Here is a 19705-nt window from a genome sequence, read left to right on the forward strand (position 1 = left end):
GTGCTCTTGGTTGTCCGTTGAATACAAAGGGACACTCAGGCTCGATGTGGACGCCACTGTTCCATACTAGTAAGTGGCAACTGATGTGTGTGAAATCTTATGGGACTTAACTGCTAAAGTCATCATTCCCTAAGCTTACACACTACTTAACCTAAATTATCCTAAGGACAAACACACACACCCACGCCCGAGGGAGGACTCGAACCTCCGCCGGGACCAGCCGCACAGTCCATGACTGCAGCGCCTGAGACCGCTCAGCTAATCCCGCGCGACGGTAACTGATGACCCTGTAGTTTGGTCCCTTTGCCCTCCAAACCAACCAATCAACTAGTAAGTATGTACTCTCTCGCAGAATGTTCCGACGAGTCTCTCCGTGACAATATTTCACCAAAGCGGCTCATGAGCCGCTACCGATGTTGCTGAAAGTGTACGCTTTTAACAGTAGCCCGCCGTGAAACAAGCTAACGTTACCCTCTGAGAGGATTTCGAATTTTGACTACGCGCGTATCTAATGGACAAAGGTATCAGACTATAATTTTGAATATGGTGAAATTAACAAAAAAAAAAAAATAAACGGACTTTAACCTTGAGAGTTAATGAAAGGGTTAAAAATCATATGTGAATGAAAAAATGAGCGGTCACCAGCCCAATTAGGCACATTAATTTGGACATATATGTTTAAGAAAATTGAATATTGGTTGTTGAAGTTACTTTCATTAGTATTTCTCTTTGAATAGCCCACAGTAAATCAACTGACACAGGGCACTCTGAGCTGAATGTAGCAGCAGTTACCAATAATGCACACACAAGTAATCATAGAAAGCAAATTTGCACCAAGCTCGTACTAACTCAAGCCACACTCAAGATCATTACTTAAACCAATACTGAAATGTTACCGTATATAGTGCAGAACTAAATCTGGACATGAGGGGCGTCTGTCTTAACTGACATGAAAAAAAAACACAAATAAAGGTAATAAATGCCATAAATACACTGTTTAAATTCCTCTACATATATCAGTTTTCCTTAGCAGCAGTTTTAGTTAAATTTTCTTTCTAATATGTGGAGAATATGACGGGGACCCGTAAACTAGCATAGTGTCACTAGTCAAGCTCTAAGATTATTTCAGCGGAAAAAGCTAATTCAAACAAAGCTATCCTTCACTTCACTTGGAGTAGTTCATACTTTACTTTGCAAAAACTTCAACACTGAGCTTAATTATCTTCGAAAAAGGAATAATTCATGATAGAAATCAAGACCACACTATTTTTAAAACGAGCTCAACTTCTTCGTGCCGGCCGAAGTGGCCGTGCGGTCGAGGGCGCTGCAGTCTGGAACCGCAAGACCGCTACGGTCGCGGGTTCGAATCCTGCCTCGGGCATGGATGTTTGTGATGTCCTTAGGTTAGTTAGGTTTAACTAGTTCTAAGTTCTAGGGGACTAATGACCTCAGCAGTTGAGTCCCATAGTGCTCAGAGCCATTTGAACCATTCAACTTCTTCGTCTTTTCTTATCACCTGATAAGCAGGTATTGTAGACAATGACATTCACACAATCCGGCACTGTATTCTCGCAAAACTATACTTTGCAATATACTGAGAGTTCTTTAGCCAAATCCTATCTCACTTCACTTTTGTGGTTTTAACTTCAACTTTTACTACCCTTTTATATTTGACAAACAAAATCACTTTGAAACACTTGAATGCAAGAATTGTTCATTTAAAACAGGATACTCGGTTTTAGTACCACTTAGGAGATGACACTGCATAAGTTCGTGATCATGATAGAAGATACGGTTCCGGTCACAAATTTATAGCATTTGGATTATTATTAAAACCACACATAGAAATTAACTGGTCCATACCCATACATAGCTGCATGTATGAAGGTAGTAAAGCAGTGGCGAAGTTTTGGTGGCAAGCGACATAGTGGCTAACTGTACTCATGGGTCTTTCAGTTCGAATGCTCCACAAAATTTCTTCTTGGCGTCGGGTTTTCAACATATTAGAGCCATTCCTTTTTGCCGAGAATACCAATAAAAGCCAGATCCACATCCAAGGCAAAAATTCCTTGCAAAGCAGCTTCCAATTGCCTCTCTTAACACCGTCGAAGTGTACCGTGCTACGCCTAGCCACATTCTGCGTACCGTTCACACCAAGGAGCCACCCAGTTCGACCGCCAAAACCACCTTTTACATCGCGCCATACCACTTCCGTTGCGGAGGGACTTCCCTACGTCTTTTATATATCACGAATACAAGTGCCCTAAGCATGAACCAGCTTTCAATAAACATTATCTTTCTTATAAACATACACATATTATAATTATTAATTATTCGTTATTTTTACAAATATTTTGCTTTTTCTATATATATATATATATATATATATATATATATATATATATATATATATATATATATATATATAGTATCCTCTACAGTTCCATCCAGTGATGATTCTGTATCGCCTTGCAAATATTTTACTAACGTGTCTGTAATTTCGCTCATTATTTCACAGATGTCTTTCTTTATCTGTTTTTCCGTTTTTGATAGCAGCCCTACAACTGTTGTTGTAAAAAGGAAAACCTCATCTTCTAAATGATGTAGTCCACCTGAAGGAACATATGATTGGAAAATTCAGAGAAAACTGAGTGAGATACCCAAAAGGGGTAGCCACAAATAAATAAATGGTGCTTACGATTTATAGCCGCACAGCTTTGTAATATGGTCTTTCGTTCTAAACTGTTTATACTGCTTTTCCCGTTAAAATTCTGGCACGGCTATAAAAGTATAACGTGACAGTTAATGGATTTTTAATGTTTTTGAACTTTTATATGTTCATTTGCGTCACGGATTTTCATATCTGTTCATACATGTGGTTTGACTGTTATGCAATATTCGTGGAAGAATCTGCTACATGCAAGATTTAATTTTGATTACAGAACTTCCTGAGTCATTATACTGAAACAGCGTTCTGCTACAGATGCATGTAACCTACTCTGTGTTACACGTCAGATGACGGTGAGCTTAGCTTAAGGGCGTCGATCATTTCTTGATGTTGATTTGCAGGTAAGTGATTAAATACTATAATAGACCTAACACTCGCCTATCTTTCGGCGTCGTCACTTATGTTCAATACCCTCAATGTCTGAAGCCTCTCTGTTCTGTTGTCATACTAATGGCGTTGATCTGGCGTCCCTTCTCCAGCGGTTTAATGTCTTGGCATCGCATGCTATGCTTTTCGCAGACTTGCACGGCACGGTTTCATATGTTTTGCGATGACTATAATTTTCTTAAGGTGCTTTTTCTTAAGAAATTTCCACATAAAAATGGGGTTGATTGTTCGTCAATTAACCAAAATCGAACGTTTCAGAAGATATGGTTACCTTACAAATCCCCAATTCAGATGGCGCTGAGCACTATGCGACTTAACTTCTGAGGTCATCAGTCGCCTAGAACTTAGAACTAATTAAACCTAACTAACCTAAGGACATCACACACATCCATGCTCGAGGCAGGATTCGAACCTGCGACCGTAGCGGTCGCTTGGTTCCAAACTGTAGCGCCTAGAACCGCACGGCCCCAATTCAGAGCTTCCGTTGCTATGATGCAGTATCGTAATTTGAATAACCTTCAGAAAGTATATATTACGAACAATTAGTACATCCTGAGGATGAAATTGTACTGTATCAAATACCGCCAAGTTTAAATACTTTGGCAATTCTAACTTTGCTATTTCAAACTTGTTATTCGACAGTTACTCACAGATAAAAATTAGGTAGTGGTGATGTCGTTTTTGATCGCAGCCATACGATTTTCTTCGTCTCTGCCAGTGCAGTGTATGCTTTAATTCGATACTGCATCAAGGGACTACTGCATTAAGGAAGTTTGTGGTGACCAGGTAAGTTAATGCTTTGTCTGAGCAACACAAGTGCTAAGAGAATCGTTTCATGCACCTACAGAAGAAAACTTTGCACTTAATCGATGACGCCAGATTGAAACAGAAAATATTCTAGTGCATTAAAACGCGGTGAAGAAAGAAGAAAGGAGATTAAGTTTTAACGTTCCATCGAGGTTGGTGGTAACCATCGATGGTGTCAAAGCTTGGGCTGGGGGAAAGAAATCGGCCATGTCCATTTCGAAGGAACCATTTCGGCGCTTGCCTTAAGTCTTTTAGGGAAATCGCAGAAAAACTAAATGTAAATAATGTGTTTGATGGGCGACCTGCCTTATAAAGAAGCAGGTAATGACGCAATGGTACCCGTAATTCTACGAAGAAGGTTTTGCACGTTCCTCGCCACATGTGACCGGATGTCGTTCAGTTGAAATGCGTCATGCGGAGTTGCAGGAAGCAGAGGCAGTGCCTTGAACTCTCAAAACCTTCCTCATGTGGGGGTAGCTTTTTCCGTAGCCTTTAATAACTACGTGTAGAGATCGCGTTTTGTGTAAAACATCGCCTCACACCTGGCGTTTGTCAAGTATGCCGTTCAATAACGCAGGCTGCCAGATTGGGGTCGCTACAATGGTGGCCATCTCTGTAGGATGGACAGAAATAAAACACTACATTTTGCAACTCAGCGCGCCGGCATCGTATTCGCGAATCCTTGCAGTCGAGGCGCTGTCGGTTTCTGGACGGTGGTAGCCTACTACGCAATCGCCAACAAGTCCATTTCGCAGCGGATGACGTCGAACCGTCGACTCATCCTGATGGACACTCGCTTGACACTGTCTGACTTGGTAATGTAACCCAAGATATTCCTAAGTAACGTACGAGGTTCTGCATCAAATACTCCGGAAACATTAGGAAGAATAACGGACTTCGTTGATGGAATTGATCCACATTTAAGTTAAGTTTTAATTAAAAAATGCAAAATGAGACAAGCTTTTCTTCGATAATACAATACTCATCAACATCAAAATTCTTCCTATAGCGGTCGGCAAAGAGCTGTTTGCCACCGTCGGAATGAGTGTCTACACATAAGCAAAAGCAAATTACCCAGTTTTTTTATGCAAGACAGCCAGGCACTTCACAACGTGCATTTCTGAAGTCTATAAACATTTTTTAAAAAGAAAGAAACTGTTACGTTGTTAAAATCTTTGATCCAGTAAATGGCGGTGCATGATTTCTAATTTTTGAATTTGGACGACCTAAGTTTCTATTCATACAGTATACGACATGCCATACTGTCTCCCAATGACGATCGTATGGAAGATGTAAGTCTTTTGTTCTAAGGAAACAGAATTAATGCAAGTGGTGCTAGACTAGTTTTGGATTTGGTCTGGCTTCACAAACTGAATTGAGAAGTATTTTAATGCATCGAGTGGTTTGAGATGTTGATGTAGGTAGTAAAAGTTGAGGAAAGTAGAACTTTTACCTTTGAGGTATTATTAGGAATGAAGAGCTTGTACCCTGAATAGGAGGCGAGAATATTCTCTCTGAGACACTCACCTGCACGTCCTTGCTGAACTGGTTGTTGGCGTGTAGGTGCACCGCCGAGAAGTTGCGCACGTGGTCGAACTCAAACAGCATCTCCACGGGACTGCCCTCCATGCCAGGCGTGTCGTTGCGCCAGCCCACCCAGCCGTGGTCTGCAGAGCCGTAAACAAACAAAGCTCGTCTGAACTCTTGCACAGGCCGAGAAATTACGAATTAGACAAAATTACTGCTTTCTAGAAATTTTGTGATGTGTGGAAATGAAAAGACGAATACTGACAGTACTGCAGCATTGTAAGTGGGCAGCAGGTCTTGCCTGGAAGGTTCATTCGAATGGAGCATCGTCCACGAAAGCCATTGTTCCGGTACGGCGCAAAGTTTTAATATGTCAAGAACGTGTAGTGTGAAATCTTTCAACAGCACCGCTGAATAAACACCATTCCCTTTCGTGGTCAGACCACATACACGAGATCGCTCATGTTTGTTGTCGATCCGGTGAAAACGAGTTCGAATCCATGTGGCGGAAGAAAATTTCACCGACGAAGTTTGATCGCTGCGTAGAACGAAAGGGAGGCGACAACAGAGCGTGGCCTATAACAACTAGCGAACCCGGCAATGCTTCACAATTGCTGAATATGCATGGGAGTTGTAAATATGTTCTGAACTCCTTTCCCTTACCCCTCTTTCTGTCCATCTCTCCCTCCGACTGCCATTGCCCATCTCCTCCTCTCCCCTACCTACTCATTGCCCCTCCCTGACTCCTCCTTTCTCCCCCTCTTTCTGTCGATCTCTTCCACCCCCTGTCTTTGCCCATTTCCTCCTCTCCCCCCCTCTCGTTGTCCATCTCCGATTCCTCTCTTCTCTCACTGTCTGCCTTGTCCCCCCCCCCCTCCCGCCAATCTCTCTCTATATCCTCACTCCCCTCTCTGTCCATCCCCTTCTTCCTTCTCTCTGTCCATCTCCTCGTATCCTCTTTCTCCGACCTTGTGCCTTGTTAATTGTTATTGCAAACGAAACCTTTATTGGGAAATGAAGTCACTTATAATGAATGGATAAACTGGCTGGGATCATTAACATAAGGGGTACAGGGGAGACCTGTATGAGGATAGTAGTTCTAATGAAAGTATTCCCCTTACTTTTAACCTGTGGAAGGATAGGACTGCAAAGTTTGGGATGATTCAGATTTCATAGTAGGTTCTAACCATAAGCTGTAAGTATAATTTTCTTCTTTCCTCTTAATTCTGATTTCGAGGAAGAAAGCAAAACAGCTCACTCTTGTTTATGCAGTTTTTGTTTGAAATTATCTACAAAGAAAAGATATATAAGTATTGACCGCCTACACTACACTTGTCCGTCCTCTTTTAGAATACTGCTGCGTGGTGTGGGATCCTTATCAGGTAGGACTGACGGAGTACATCGAAAAAGTTCAAAGAAAAACAATGGCTCTGAGCACTATGGTACTCAACATCTTAGGTCTTAAGTCCCCTAGAACTTAGAACTACTTAAACCTAACTAACCTAAGGACATCACACACACCCATGCCCGAGGCAGGATTCGAACCTGCGACCGTAGCAGCCTCGTGGTTCCGGACTGCAGCGCCAGAACCGCACGACCACCGCGGCCGGCAGTTCAAAGAAAGGCAGCACGTTTTGTATTATCGCGAAATATGGGAGAGAGTGTCACAGAAATGATACAGGATTTGGGCTGGAAATCATTAAAAGAAAGGCGTTTTTCGTTGCGACGGAACCTTCTCACGAAATTCCAATCACCAACTTTCTCCTCCGAATGCGAAAATATTTTGTTGACACCGACCTACGTAGGGAGGAACGATCACCGCGATAAAATAAGGGAAATCAGAGCTCGTACCGAAAGATATAGGTATTCATTCTTTCCGCGCACTATACGAGATGGGAATAATAGAGAATTGTGAAGGTGATTCAATGAACCCTCTGCCAGGCACTTAAATGTGATTTGCAGAGTATCCATGTAGATGTAGATGTAGAAGAAAGAATTTGTCTAATGGTTTAAACGTCCTGATATGTGAATCAAAACCGACTGTGAAGAAGAAAATAAAAATGCACACCTCCGCAGTACAGCATTTTCGCGCTTGTAGTCGAATTTAACACAAAATTTATGTCAGTTTGAATGTTAGTAGAGTATCGTGTAAAAATCTGAAGTGATTTTTGCTAGTGACGTTTCTCCTTTATGTATTAAATATATTTTTACATATTACATATATTTAAAAAATATGCAACCCATGTCTGTGTTTTTATTAGAGCAATGTGTAAAAAACTGGTCAAGAACTTTTCGAGATTTTTGTCAACAGGTTTTCTCCCTTATGTATTACACACATATTTATGTGCCATCTATAAGAAAAATTTGTAGCCTATGTTAGGTCTAACGTTTAGTGGAGTATCGTGTAAAAATTTGAGGTAAATCGATAAAGAATTTTTCGAAATTTTTGGTGATATCGTTAAACTACAACATGTCTTTATATAGTAGCGTAGATTATCACCAGATTGTGTGCTAAATAACGCCGCAGGGTGTCACTGAATTACATTGTGGAAACAGCAAAGATTTTCCAGAATGAGATTTTCACTCTGCAGCGGAGTGTGCGCTCGTATGAAACTTCCTGGCAGATTAAAACTGTGTGCCGGGCCGAGACTCGAACTTGGGACCTTTGCCTTTCGTGGGCAAGTGCTCTACCAACTGAGCCACCCAAGCACGACTCACGCCCCGTCCTCACAGCTTTACTTCTGCCAGTAGCTATTCTCCTACCTTCCAAACTTACAGAAGTTCTCCTGCGAATCTTGCAGAACTAGCACTCCTGAAAGAAAGGATATTGGGGAGACATGGCTTAGCCACAGCCTGGGGGATGTTTCCAGAATGAGATTTTCACTCTGCAGCGGAGTGTGCGCTGATTTGAAACTTCCTGGGGTAGCTCAGTTGGTAGAGCACTTGCCCGCGAAAGGCAAAGGTCCCAAGTTCGAGTCTCGGCCCGGCACACAGTTTTAATCTGCCAGGAAGTTTCAGCAAAGATTTTCTCCCTCTCTTCTTCTGTCATCGTGATTACTACCCTAGCCATATTTCAACATGGAATGAAGTACTGTACTTCCGTTCTTAACAGTTATTGATGCAAGGGCATCAACCGACCTTCTTAACTAGAAGCCGACAGTGATTACTTCCCACAAACATCAAACTTTTAAGATACTACCCCAGATACGATTGATACATTGGACTGCGAATACCAAATAAATTCAGTACACAACTGGTAGTTTGTTCGAAAATTGTAGCAAATTTTGTAACTTTCCTTCGAGTTTTATGATTGTAAAGAGTGTTTGAAATTACTTATGTATCCTATTTTACAAGGCTGACGTCGTCTTGAACCCTTCGGAACCTGCATAATCCTATTGGGGTAGGATGGATGGTGATATAGAATTTGTTTGCAACCTCGAGGAGAGCTTCCCAAACAAATACAGATCGTAGTTAACTGTTCAAGTGGACTTTTCTCTCACTGTTTTATAGGCATACAAGGGTTAATGACAATTATGGTTATCGCACGATACTTATTCCTAGATTCCCAGCTTTTGTTACCCTTTGCCGTCAGTGATATGTATTTCCTGGAGCACTGTGTTACGGAAGTGGTGTGTTATTCACTCGATGTTCAAATGGCTATTTATTTATTTGTTTAACCTGATCTGATGAGGACCATGTCCATAGTGGCAATGTGAGTAAATAATAATATGAACCAATAAATTTAAACTGGCAGTACTTGTTCGAAATACTGTTGGTGTTGCCACTGACAGTGATAACAGTAATAATAATGACATTAATAAGCACAATAACAGTGGCAAATATAAAAAGAATTTATAGGTGTACTAAACAGATGTTTTCTAATATATCTTCTTCTGGGGAAAGGAAATCTAGAGAGACTGCGCCAGCTAAGAATACTGGGAAATGAGGTACGTTTGGCTGGAAAGAAGGATGTACAGGAGTAAGGGGTGTATACAGGGACACTGGTAATCATTATTGCTGCTTTAGTACATACGTCATTAACTGTATCTGAAGCTGGAGATGCTATTTAGTTCTCTATTATAGCGCGGGAGATTATCCCACCGTCTGATTCCTGCTACTACCAAAAACTTCTAGAAAGTGGCTGATCGAGGGAGTGGGAGAGAAAGTATTTTTCTCTGATGGGGATGGGTGTTTCTGTCATTTTGTTCAGACAAGAGCGTTAAGGTCGAGAAGAGAGATGAGAATAGTATCTCTAAATGACTTATGTTACCTTAAGTGCAAAAGACGATACAATTTTCGTATTCTTAAAGCAAGAGCACGTATGAATCGTTACTGATTCAATTTTGCGCCTATTAAATCCATTTTCTAATCGATCCGCAATCATTTTTTCTTCTTACTGAGTTATAACGGAGTCATAATTTTGATAATCTTTCATAGGGCATCCTCTGTGCTTAATTCGACCTTTGGTTTCTGCAATTTACATCCTTTGCTGTAATGTTCCGCTTCCCCCTCTACGTCCAAGTTTCTCATTCTATTTCTCCTATAGATACCCAATACTTACATTTAAAATGTCATTTGCATAAGATGGATTCTGTTTTTGACCTTCACTTTAAACTCATTCCTCCTTACAACTGTTGTGTTGTAGAGTTTCATTACTGACCTTTCGTAGTTCTCTTGACCCATATTCCAAATCAAGTTTTGAAATATTTAAGTCTATGGTGGACATTCCCGTTTTACATGTGTGGCAGCAAGCAAACTGGAAAACTGAAATGATTAATATGTGCGGAGTATTAGTTCCGAGAGCTGGCTTGAGTAGTACCAATCAGGATCCTATGAAGGACGTTACTTTTGTTCGAGGTATAGCAGTTTTTGAAATTCTACGTTAATATACTCTTATACGATTGATAAGGTCCCAATGTGGCGATCTTTTCCAATGCCTAGGTTGCTATCGTGCTCTACAATGCTGTCTCAGGGACTACTGACTTTACCACGAAGGTAGGTGTTTCCTCGCATCTATCAGGAACAAACTTTTGGAACGGCACGGCAGGAAGCAGCACCTTTTCGGGGATTCCTATTAGACGGAACAGGAACTGCTGAATGAAATTACTGTATTTCTGTTCCTGATGTTCATAAATTGAAAGGATTAAGTGTCAACACAAATTTCGTCGAGCGGATTGTAATAGGTGAAATCGAAAAGTGAGCTGACAGTCCTCGGGGCTTCATGCTGTGTGGGCCCTATGGGGCGGAGGTGGTGATGTAGGAGTGTTTATCAGTGTGGAATCGGTAGTTAGCGATCCATAAAGTGTTTCTTTCTTTCAGTAAGCCTATAAAAATCCACAAGTACGCTCCCATGTGCATGATGAGAGTTCTGAGACTATATAGGCGACTGTTGACAGCCAGACTACTTGTGATTTGTCGGAATGGGTTTCGTACCAATTAGTGCTGTGGTTAGCTGCAACAGATGAACTTGACTAGGTCTAATTGAAGCAATAAATTACAATTGAGGTGCTGAGAGCCATAAGGGCCTAAAGCACACAGTCATTGATTTTGAGATTATAGCATGTATGCATGCTCCTGGTATCTGATACTCTTATAGTGAACCCGTTTTATCTATATCTGTAGCCCCACACCGTTTATCAGAACATTCACGAAAACCTGTCTCACCGATTTTTCCGATATTCTTTTCCACATGGGCCTAAATCACAAAATACATAATATCGTTGCTCTGCATTGCTTAGTTGTTTGCTAGGAATGCCAACATAATTTAGTGTCTACATCATGTACGTAGAAGTAGTGTTTCGTAATTTGAAGTATACTGGCAATTTTATATGAGCCCCATGCCACAGAATATGTTCAATGAAAATTATAAGGATCTTAATGTGTTGGAATAGGTCACAATTTTGCATATTGTGCATTTAGTATCTCTTTTTTATTTCTGATTCTAGCTTCACATTAATTAAAAACTTAAGTACTGTCAAAAGACACTATTGTCGCTAGCCTGCATACGGAAATTTTGTGAATTAACATTAGAAAAAACATCATCCTAAATATTAATAATATTTCCAATCATCAAGTGGATTTATTATTTTTCATAGGAAATGTAGGGTGTTGAGAGTTGATTAGAAAATAGGTAAGACTCTGAGGCCTGTGGATTGCCTAAACGTTTGACCTCCATAAACATATGTTTTTCTCAAAACATAGCGTCTATGCTTTGTGTTCTTATGGTTCTCAGTGCCTCAGCTGCTTACGTGGAAATTAGAAGTGTAGTGTTTTTGTACGACTTTTGATCTGTTATCTATTTTTGTCATGGTGAGGATAACCGGTGAAGATGCTAGGGATTACCTGGAAGCTGTATATGAAATGTTAGCGGCGTAAATTTTCCAGTACAGTGGTCGGATCTTGGAATCCTTCTAACAGTAGATTGCTACAGACCTTTTATTAGTGGGGTGAAAGCGAGGCTGGCTACCCTGACTTAGGCTCATTTCATACGTGTAAAAGTGCAGAAAACTAATCTGGGTCCACTAATAAGCGTTTCAGATTTGCTCTGGAAATTGCCGTAATTTGTTTCACGAGTTGCACACCGCTAAAAGTGAGTGAATTTCGGCGCAGCAGCGGCGAGTGGAATTCATGCGACAGTACCGTCGCTTCAAATAAGGGACGCACGGAACGTTTCAGTCTCAACACCATCACCCTATCAAGCGATCAGTACTTCCTTATATGAGAAAAGTAAGACACTAACTTATAAGAGGAAGTGGAAAATTTTCCTCAAAAATTGTCAAGCAAAGTATTTATTTGCACCGTCAGATTTTGCAACGGGCGGGTGGAGGCGGCAGGTTGTGGAGACGGTCTTACCAGCGTCGCCTTGCGTGGGGTTCAGGCTGGACAGCAGCTCGTGCGCCTTCCTGCCGTCGGAGAGCGTCCCCAGGCCGGCCGACAGGTGTCCCGCCGCCTCCCTGCCGTCGTACAGGCGGTCCGTGAAGCCACGCGCGCCCTGCGCCACGCTGTAGCTCAGCAGGCCCTCTGCAAAGAGAGCGCCGGCGTCCGTCATACTGTGGAATAACGCTGACAGCGGATCATGTCAGAGAAAGGGCGACATGAATTGATTTACTTCCTGTGCTATAGATTCAAATACACTGCATCACTAGACCAAGCGCCGTTCCTGTAATCTATGTGAAGTGAACGCATTCTGTTTGGAAACATCATAATCTGTTTGGTGGAATGTCACCGTTGTCGTCGCTAACGTTACCGCGAAGTATTGGAAAAGACTAAGCGCAGCTTCGTCTATGTTTGATTTTCAATTTTGCGTCACAAATTCACAAGCCGCAATCCAAATTGTAGTTTCGAAGCAGTAGACCAAGCGCCACTTACCAGTTTCTGATTTAGTGATGGTAAACGAAACATGTGGCATCGCTGGTTCACAACGCTCGCTGTTTGCACAGCCCAAGCAAAACGCCTGTGAGTTGAGTGGTATTTACGGACTTAATGCTATGTCATGTGCTATAACGCCGTGAATGTTATGAGTACCAGGTGCGATGATGAATGTTTTCAAAATAATGACACAACTTACTATTGAAAGTGGAACAATGATGTGAAATCGATTTAAAGTTTGTGTGTGTGAAAGCTTATGGGACTTAGCTGCTAAGGTCATCAGTCCCTAAGCTTACACACTACTTAACCTAATTTATCCTAAGGACAAACACACATACCCGTGCCCGAGGGAAGACTCGAACCTACGCCGGGACCAGCTGCACAGTCCATGACTGCAGCGCCTCAGACCGCTCGGCTAATCCCGCGCCGGATTTAAAGTTTCTTTTGGAGGGTAATCTCAAAACCAATCCTTAAAGATCAAAACAAAATGTCAAAAACCTTACGTATTCCGTTCTTCTTTAACTGAAGACATCACGATATTCCCCAAATATAAATCTTTAGTGTTATTTGCATTGTTGCAATTGTTTTGTATTTCCTAACAGTCAATAAAAGACACGATATAATTACATTTTCCTCAAGACATTTCGTTCACATTGAAGCAAAGCAAGCTAGGTATTTCATTCCGGCTAGGTCTCGGGTGCAAGGTAATCCGTCTTCAGAACGCCGGTGAAGAAACGGCAGAATTATTCTGAATATTTTAAAAAAGCAAAATATAGTTGAGAAGATTGACGCGTTTTGTGCAGATAACTGTATTACGAACTTTGGTGGGCGCAAGAGGGCAGAAACAATGTTTATTCCAAACTGATCAGTGTTCTGAAGATGAACATTCAAGGCATCGGCCGCGCAGCCCATGTGGTACATAGTGGAGTTCAAACGAGTGCAGACATTCTTCCCACTGACACAGAAACAATAGATAATAAAATTATTCAATATGTTCACATTTACACTGCTTGTGTGGAGGAACTGAAATCATTCTGTGATTCCGTTGAGGATGATACAAGCAACTAGACGGTTGTCATTGTTGCCAAGAGTTACAAGAGCTAACGCTATGTTTTTGGAAATTTGTGGTAAGTTTCTTTTGTGACTTATTTAGAAATGTGGACTTCCCCATTTCAATCTCTGAAATCATTTCACTGGATAACACTGAAAAAGTCTGTTTCTTGGAATGAACTTTTAAACTGTCTGAAAATTCTTGAGGCAGTAGATACATGTGCAACATTTCAAACAGATGAAGATGTATTGTTTGATGAGATAGAATGCATAAATAACATTGTATCCAAGAAACTTGAGGAATAGTAAAAAGCTAATCTGGAAACAGATGAGACTTAATACGATTTATTCTGTACTCTTAAAAGTACAGGTACTTCATGAAAAAATACAGAGCTTTGTTCTTGCTGTGGCAGGCACAAATGCTGTTGTGGTAAGAGTATTTTCAATTGTGAATTCCCTTTGGATTGATAAGAAAAAAACCGTTTTGCCACTGAAACTATTGAAGCAGCCATACTAGTTAAGAATCATTATCGAGACCTTACCTGCAAGGAGTTCTACAACCTGCTGTTAACCAGTTTAAAGCTTTTGAAAGTTATTAAAAGTTATTAGGTCTTATGATTCGTTCACAGTTAGTAGCAAGGTTCTTGAAACAGTAGCTAAAAGGTTCACGGATTTTTTTATGTCTGCACTAGTGTTCATTTGTTAGAAATCATTCTATCAATTTCTCAATATTTTGAATTATTCAGTTCTTGGAAAAACAATGAATTATCATATGATGTAGTGTCATTACAACCATGTTTTCAAGTGTCTTGTTAAAGTATATGCTTTTTTATGTGTATAGCTATTTTAGTAATGCAATACAGTCCAATATGCAGAATATTTTCTTTTTGTCTACTGCGCCTTTGTGCCCCATTTTTTAATCCAAATTTTTCGCAAATCTCCTGTTTTTTCAGGTGGAAAATCTGGTCACCCTAGCTTAGGGGCAAATAACAAGAGGCTTGCGCAGCAAACCTTTAAGTTTTGAATTGCTGCAATGACAAAGAATCACAAATCAAATTGCTGCTAAGTAGTATATCGCCTTGTGGCTTTGCTCATAGGCAGAAATGGAAATCAAATGACGAACTTAGCAACTGTAAAATTGGCATAATGTCCAAATAAAGCTGTGTTTCATTGGTAAGCCAAAAACAAAACAAAAATCTAAATTACAAGCAGGTGCAGTACATTAAGGGGACTACAAATTTTACAAACACTGAACTTCAGTGGTATTCAGGTATGTAAGGACATGTTCAAATTAAATGAATTAATGGAGGGTGGCCACACGAACAAGACTAGAGTCGATAAAGATGCTTTAACATTTACCTGAAATTCCCTGAAAATACAATGAATCCATTAGTAATTAAAGTGAAATTTACATTGCAATGGTCAAGTGAGCACTAGGCGGAACTTGTAATAATGGTCGCCTCTAAGTGTCGTTTCTTTACTTAAAAAAATATATTTCCTTATAATCAGGTGCAATTTGAATAACTGAAAATTCAAGTGAGATAAGCCGTCATAGTAATTACAGAAACAATTACATATTAAGAACATTAATACTAAAACTAACATTATAGTCAGAGCCAAATTTTAAAGTTTACTGACAAGGAACTTTAATGGTATTTCAAAAGAAATGCGTGTATTGAATTAACGTCTGGGGACCATGTAAACAAGCTTTACAACTGGTGAATGTGATTTAAGATTTATCTGGAATTTGGTGAAAACTTAAGAGTCCATAAATAACTATACAATAGGTTCCTGCGTCACAGTGCATATAATAAGGCATTAGCCTGAACTTACACACTACTGGAGACCCTTAGGCCGTATTTCTTCGATTTACTAAAAGGTTGAAACACACGTTAGAAAACAAACCTGAACTTCATGCGCTGTGTACAGCGACAAAGTGTTCACTTAAATCGACTCGTATTTTGTTCCAGAACATGTGAATCTGTTCTCAAATAAGTATCAGATGAGAAGAGTCGTGTAGTCCATTGTAGAGAGACAACGATTGTGTTTTGCGGTGTGGAGTGCAAACAGCCCTTCTTCCGCAGCGATACGTTTACCTTCCTCTGTTTGTAGTTTATTCGTATTAATAAAGGAAGTTATGCTGCTAGAAGTTATCGAAGAAACTGCCTAATAGGTGCTTCCTTTTGTTTATGTGCTGCGTTATATCGGCATGTCCTCCATGTTCAATAGAAAAACTAAACGACATAATGTACATTCTACCTCAGTACTCGTGGTTTCCTTCGAGAAAGGGAACTTCTATTGCATGGTTTTCGAGAAAGACAACATTATTTTCTTCATACTAACGGACACGAGTTAGATTCACGCACAGCAAACAACAGACGAGGGTGCGCCCTAAGGCGGGCTTGCCGAACCCGTTCTTGAAACTGCCGGCTACTTCTCATTGTTGTCTGTAACAGTCCGAAGACATCGCGTCCGTTGCATCCACTGCAAATGTCATCTAACGGTGAATAGCTAATTTACAATTACAAAGCATTGAGTGTAACGTTCTTCAACGAAAACTTGTAACATCCGCTCGTCATTTCCGCGTGGAAAATGATTGATGCGAATCTCGAAGCTCACGCGTAAGTCACTGTCACTGAGGGTGATGACGGAAAGTTTTCTGTTCACAACTCTCCTCCTCATGTGACCAAAATAATGTTTCTTTATTCCAACTTTGCGTTCAAAATGTAAAATAAAAAAAAATAAAGAAAACCATGTCTATGACGCAAAATTGACGTAAAAATAAATAAAAACGCACAAAAAGGGTACGGTTACTGCTGATTACGAAAAAACGGGACATTTGGCGTCCCCTGAATGTCGTGCGGGACAAAGAACGAAAAAAGGACAGTCCTGTTAACGGGACGCCTTGTCACCCGACCTTGTCGGTAACTGGGTGATACGTTTCGGATCTCCTCACTTTGATTTGGAATATCTCAAATGCGCTGAACTGATTGATCCTGGACAATGAGATCTTTTTAATCAACGATATCGAGGCTCTAGGCAATTACTACAATTCATATTTATCTCGGTCACATGGCCGCAGTAGCGGCTAAACAAACATCGTCCAAGCTGATAATTCGTGGTCATGCAACAAGACTCACCCATATTTTTACTTAGAAGCTTGTCAATAACAAATTAAAGAGACGTTAAGAAACAATAAAACAATAGTCTTTACTTAATCGAAATAAATCATTATTAGCACTTACATGTGTTTACACTGATACATACATCCTGACAGACCAAGGACGCAAGAAGAAAAGCTAACGAAGGATTTGTCAGAAGAAGAAAGACAAATAAATTTGTAAGGAATAACTGCTGTGAAGCACATCTTTACCACACATCAGGAGTGTGGAAAAGTCTGAATTATAAAATAGGTTGTGCAAACTGTTGACATTTCGCCAAACCTATTCAGCCGCAGCCGAGACAAAGTTTTTTAATTAGTGAAGTGAGATAAGTAATCAATATCCTTAGCCGATCAGTCTTAAATTTGAAAAAGACACACTTTCTTTCGCTACTATTGCGGCTTACAACAAAGAAATGAACTACATTTCACTTCACTAATAAACGCCAGTCACAAAAATGCAGAGAGAACATTTTGCCTAAATGATAAAAAGATGATAAAACACTACCACTTTCCTCACAAGACAAAATCTTTTTACTGAATTACTCCGCAGCCATATAAGAATGAACTGCAGATTGTTCCAGAAGTGCTTCAGCAAAAGACCGCAAACTGAAATTGATAGTTCCGACTTCCGACCCTTGTTAGGAATATGTCATTCTTTGATCCAGTAGCAGTCGACGGTATGGCTGCTAATTTATTACATCAAACAGACATTAAATAATGAAATCCCATCTATTACCGAATGTACGATAGCACTGTAGATATTGTTTATTGCCAATTTACGCAGAGAGAACTTATGCTTCAATTGAAGAACGCCGCTGTCTCGTCTGCATTTCACTGGCGTATTCTACATTTTTTAGAATGAATCTATGGCTGTCGTAAACCAATTCCTGCTAGCATATGAGAAGACGTGAAGTTATATTCAAGACACTTACTCATCTAACCAGCGTGCTGGTGACAGGCATCTGTAGGTTTGATTGCCCTTCTTTTGTTTTCTGTTCATAAAGAAGTTCGTTTTGAATAAGTAAGTTTGATTATTAGTTTTTGTTTTCTGATTATATTTCATTAATTCTTAGTATAATAAGTACAGTTATTTCTTTTTAAGTCGCTAATTGGTTATAAAAACTACGCAACTTGTATAACCGAAGTTTTTCACAAATATTGTGTAGATTACAGCCCGTTTTAGATAACAAGGCTACGCATTTTATAAAAACAGCAGTGAATAAATAAATAAATAAATAAAAGACTAAGACCTGAACCTGGGCCTTCGCCTTTCCAATGCAATTTCCTAACCAACTCAACTATCTACACCCGACTTATTACTCCAACTGTAAGGAACACAGTTCTAGTATTAGGAAATTCCATTCTGCAATTGTTTTATTATATGAGATATTTGCATATTGACGTACGTTCTTGCGCCATTTAATGTCTGATTTGTGCTCTATATCTATAATTTGGAAATGAACGCAACATATGTTTAAAGGGCTATTGTAATTACATCCGCCAATGGAGCAGGGGGATGAGACTGTGCTCACTAGTACAGTAGCGTACGACAACTTGTTAGTGACACACTAACCCAACGCTGGATAAGACGCGCGGGACCCACTGTCGTGTCATCTTGGCCTCCAGTATCTCTAAACCTGATTCTATGCAACGTTTCCTTGAGTGATACATGAAGAATTGTATTTACGTTTCCCCATTTAACTTGAGGCATAAATGAGTTTACAGACAAAATAACAGGAGCGGTCATTTCTGTCGATGAATAAATGTTATACAAATTGCATGATGAATTGAGCTGTTATCTAGAAGATGTCTACTTGGCTAGTGATTAGCACGTAGAGCTTCTATATTAATTCAGGAAAAATGGATTTTTGGGTAATTTGCATTTAGCCCCTTTTTCGTAGCATACTTCGTCAATAAATATGAATGGTTAGAATCAGGTCGTTTGTTGTTAATAGCCGCTTGTATGTTAGAACTCATATTGCACATTCTTATGAACAATAGGTTATGTAAAACATTTTCTTTCACTTCTTAATGCGTGCAGAATGTATCACTGAAACTTTCTCGAAAGTTAACAAGTTAAATGAACTAACGAACATCTCAAAAAATTCACAAACGTTTGCAGTAATTGTGCTAAAGCGTCTGCTGAAAGTCATTTACGGCTTATCATAATACAAGTTTTTTTAAAATAAAACTAAAAGAGTAAAACGTTTCTGAAATAAACACTACACGTTTCACCTGTACCTCAGTCGATGATATAAATATGACGAACTGTATCACCTCAGCTTCACAGGACGGTGTAGACCTGTCACAACAGGCGAGGTAAACTCAAGGGTGCCTAGTGCCTGGCGCAGCGTGTGTGCAGTCATGCATTTTTCATATGTGCTCAAGTTAAACTCTCCGGAATGCCCAGTTCAGACACTAAAAAAAATCTGCTGTTGACCCGTGTGCAGGCACCTGTTGTAAACTCGCAGTGGCGGTAACGAGGTACTCTCTGCTGGAATACAAATACGTGGAAGGACGTAGAGACTATGGGTAGCATGAACAAAGTTAACAATAAATAGAAACGACATTCCAGGAAACTGTATTAACTGAATTACGATTCATATGCGAAAGTACCGCGGTTGCAATTTTGGTGGTGGTGGTAGTTAGTGTTTAACGTCCCGTCGACAACGAGG

At 40.1% G+C, this 19705-nt stretch overlaps 1 protein-coding gene across 3 annotated transcripts in view; it reads right to left on the reverse strand.

Moving 5' to 3' along the window:
- LOC126412923 (discoidin domain-containing receptor 2-like) overlaps positions 1-19705 on the reverse strand; it is a 911045-nt gene that overhangs the window by 205328 nt on the left and 686012 nt on the right. For all 3 annotated transcript variants that reach the window (XM_050082831.1, XM_050082824.1, XM_050082815.1), the window contains exons 6-7: positions 12302-12469; positions 5450-5589 (exon numbers count right to left, since the gene is read on the reverse strand). In XM_050082831.1, the coding sequence (XP_049938788.1) occupies positions 5450-5589; positions 12302-12469 (308 nt within the window). The remainder of the gene's footprint in view (positions 1-5449; positions 5590-12301; positions 12470-19705) is intronic.

This window comes from Schistocerca serialis, chromosome 1, assembly GCF_023864345.2.
Source record: "Schistocerca serialis cubense isolate TAMUIC-IGC-003099 chromosome 1, iqSchSeri2.2, whole genome shotgun sequence".
Classification (NCBI taxonomy): Eukaryota; Metazoa; Arthropoda; class Insecta; order Orthoptera; family Acrididae; genus Schistocerca; species Schistocerca serialis.